The 3,822-nt window shown below is 38.5% G+C and overlaps 1 protein-coding gene across 1 annotated transcript; it reads left to right on the top strand.

Annotated features, from left to right (window-relative positions):
- The first annotated feature begins 1,082 nt into the window (after positions 1-1,082).
- Positions 1,083-2,009, top strand: LOC139031547 (olfactory receptor 12D1-like). Its single transcript, XM_070456948.1, has one exon. The coding sequence runs from the start codon at positions 1,083-1,085 to the stop codon at positions 2,007-2,009; it is 927 nt and encodes a 308-aa protein (XP_070313049.1).
- Positions 2,010-3,822: the final 1,813 nt, after the last annotated feature.

Genomic DNA, 3,822 nt, shown 5'->3' with positions numbered 1-3,822 from the left:
ACAGAAGAGGTTTTGGAATATGAAGAGTTTATAATCCCAATATAAACTATCACTTCAAACATTTTTCTACTCTTTATTTTTCATAGTTTTCTACTGTTTATTTTTCAGAAGTGTAAACCTGGTCAACTTTCTTAACTATAAATTTGAACACTGAATCAGGTAGGAGAATGAAACAGGCTCAAAGTTGCCCAAATTCTCTGATTTCTTGATAGTGCTAAATTTACATACGAAGGACTTAAAGTTGGTTTCCTGTTTAATGATGGACATTGTATTTATGGATTGTGAAGGCTCTCTACTGCCTACATTTTAGTGCCATAACTTAGATATTCATCAAAATAAATGAGTAAACTCTAAAGATGCAGTGAAATAAATTATTTAGTACAGAAAGTCTGATTGCTGTTTTCTTTAAATATTAGGAAAAGGTTTTTCCCCCCAAATGAATTTTTGATACAATTTTGTTTTGAGGGTAGAGAACCAAAAATAACATTTGGCATATCATGTGTATCTTAAGCAAGAGTGATAAAGTTTAACAATATACAAAATGCACATGGTTATTAAGGAAAGCTCCTCCGAATTCCTCAGTGCCAGCCTTCAGTAAAGATATAATAAGGGTTAGATAATTACTCAAAATATTCTCTAGCTATAAATGTGAATGTCCCATGGGATCCCTATAAATGTTTCCTAGTTAATTCACTTTTTTATTGATTTGATTCACATCAAATCTTTTTCTTCTCCACTCACGGGTTTCCCAGACTTTGTATATGTTCTCAGTTGTGTCCAACTCTTTGCAACCCCCATAGACTGTAGCCCTCTAGACTCCCCTGTTCACAGAATTTTCCAAGCAAAAATACTGGAGAGAGTTGCCATTTCCTCCTCCAGGGGATCTTCCTGAACCAGGAGTTGAATCCATGTCTCTTGCATTTATAGGTTGCTTCTTTACCACTGAGCCACCAGGTAAGCCCCCAAAACAACAATGCTCTCCCTCAAAATATTATTGTCTAGATGGGAAACCCTCAGCTGCAGGACTCTGGTTCCCATGAGAGAAATCATTTCATATCTTATTTTGTCTTTTCTTTCAAGTGATGCTGAATCAGTCTTCAGTCACTGAATTTCTCCTCCTGGGAGTGACAGACATCCAAGTACTGAAGCCTGTTCTCTTCGTGATTTTCCTTGCAATTTACATTGTCAATGTGGCTGTGAATGGAGTCATCCTGATGGTTGTCATCTCTGATTCAAGACTCCATTCTCCTATGTATTTTTTCCTGGGAAACTTGTCATGTCTAGATATCTGCTTCTCCACAGTGACTCTGCCAAAGATGCTGGAGAACTTCCTCTCTACACACAAAGCAATTTCTTTCTTGGGATGCATAAGTCAGCTTCATTTCTTCCACTTCCTGGGCAGCACAGAGGCCATGTTGTTGGCTGTGATGGCCTTTGACCACTTTGTGGCTATCTGCAAACCACTTCATTACACTGTTATCATGAATCATCAGGTCTGTACCCAGGTGGCTGTCACTGTCTGGATCATTGGTTTTTTCCATGCCCTGCTGCACTCAGTAATGACCTCTCGCATAAACTTCTGTGGTTCTAACCGTATCCATCACTTCTTCTGTGATGTTAAGCCATTACTGGAGCTGGCCTGTGGGAACACTGACCTCAGTGAGTGGCTACTTCATTCTGTGACAGGGACCATTGCCATGGGCCCATTCTCTCTAACCCTTCTCTCCTATTTCTATATTATTATCTGTCTTTTCTTCAAGACCCATTCTTGCAGCATGCTTCATAAAGCACTGTCCACGTGTGCCTCCCACTTCATGGTAGTTGTTCTTTTCTATGCTCCTGTTGTTTTCATTTACATTCGTCCTGCCTCAGGTAGCTCCGTGGACCAAGAACGGATCATCGCCATTATGTACAGTGTGGTCACTCCTGCCCTAAATCCACTGATCTATACTTTGAGGAACAAGGAAGTAGAGGGGGCTTTGAGGAGGGTGATCAGAAGGAGACTCTGACCCTAAGAAATCTAGAGAATTCTTCCAAGGCATCAGTAAAAAGACTATAAGAAAGTTGAGATGTGAAATTATGCTGCTTTTCTAGTTGTTTACTGTTTGTGAAACAGAAGCATTATATAAAAAAAATAAATAAATGGGAAAATTCAGTCTAGTTGTGTTAACAGTGTGTGACTAGGTAATGTAAGGGGAACTTGAACAAATGGGACATTATCCACAAGATCTTTTTTTTTTTTTTTTGGCTGTGCTGAATCTTCATTGCTATGGCAATGAAGCCTTTCCTCTGGTTTCAGTGAGTGGGGGCTTCTCTCTAGTCACGGTGCTCAGGTTTCTCAGTAGGGTGGCTTCTCCTGTTGTGGCAAGTGGGCTTAATTGCTCCATGGAATATGGGATCTTCCTGGATCAGGGAGCAGACCAGTGTCTCCTGCATTGGCAGGCAGATTCTTTACCACTGATCCGCTAGGGAAGCCTCCTTGGAATTTTAATGTTGAATTTGTGTGGGGGATATAAGTTGATAAAACTATTTGTTTACATATTCTTGTGTGTTCTTGAATAAAATCAGATACAGAAATTTGCCTCAAATATGCATATATTGTACAGTTGGATAATACTAAGGCTTGTTAATCTGCATGTTTCCTATAAATTAACATATTATAATGTGAACAATACAGTTATTATGCTGTTTTATTTTAAGAATTTGAGTGTAGGGCTATGGTTACTCAACTAGAAAAATAAATGTTAGCTCATATATGAGTTAAGGGAAAATTTTAAGCAGTATATCATGATTTCTTTTTCTCCAAGCAAGGAAGCAAGTAAGTAATTAAAACAAATAATGCTTTGTACTAATTAACAGAGATGTGAACTTTGACTCCAAAGATGGTTTATAATTCAAATGGACAACCTGTCAAAGATTACCGTAAAATATTGCTATAAATGGAGGCAATGTAAAAAAAAAAAAAATGGAGGCAGTGTGAAAAAAAATCTCAGGAATATCTTTCTTGCTCATTGATATGTTATTTTCCCTTCGATTTCTGGTCATAGAAAATTAAGCTTCAAAGTTCTTTCTTATTATTTATTTTGTTTTTGATTTCTATACTTATTTTCACAGAATGTAATGTGATATAATATGATATAATGCCAGTGGAATATGGAGAATTCATCCAGTTTGTTTTCCTTACCTATCACCAAATTTATACTAAGTGAAAGCTATCAAATAGTAATTCAGTTCAGTTCAGTCATTCAGTCGTATTCAACTTTTTGTGACCCCATGGACTACAGCACGCCAGGCTTCCCTGTCCATCACCAACTCCCAAAGCCTGCTCAGACTCATGTACATGGATTCAGTGATGCCATCCAACCATCTCATCCTCTGTCATCCCATTCTCCTGCCTTCAATCTTTCCCAGCATCAGGATCTTTTCCAATGAGTCAGTTCTTTGCGTCAGGTGGCCAAAATATCAGACTTTCAGCTTTAGCATCATTCCTTCCAATGAATATTCAGGACTGATCTCCTTTAAGATGGACTGGTTGGATCTCCTTGCATTCCAAGGGACTCTCAAGAGTCTTCTCCAACACCACAGTTCAAAAGCATCAGTACTTCGGCACTCAGCTTTCTTTGCTGAAGTATTTTTGGAGCTAATAGACAAGAATTACTATGTTCCTCACTTTCTATGTTCCATGAAGTGTCACTGGATTTGAAACCATAGTGGATACCAGCATTTCCAACTATTTAGAGATATTGGATTCCCTGGTGTCCAGTGGTTAGCATTCTGCATTTTCACTGCCAAGGGCCTAGGTTCAACCCCTGGTTGGGGAAC

This window comes from Odocoileus virginianus, chromosome 27 (assembly GCF_023699985.2).
Source record: "Odocoileus virginianus isolate 20LAN1187 ecotype Illinois chromosome 27, Ovbor_1.2, whole genome shotgun sequence".
Lineage (NCBI taxonomy): Eukaryota > Metazoa > Chordata > Mammalia > Artiodactyla > Cervidae > Odocoileus > Odocoileus virginianus.
The sequence above is the reverse complement of the archived record's forward strand: the minus strand, read 5'-3'. Positions and strand labels throughout refer to the sequence as shown.

Coding starts and splice junctions, on each gene's coding strand:
- LOC139031547 (XM_070456948.1), top strand. CDS start 1,083: ATGCTGAATCAGTCTTCAGTCACTGAATTTCTCCTCCTGGGAGTGACA.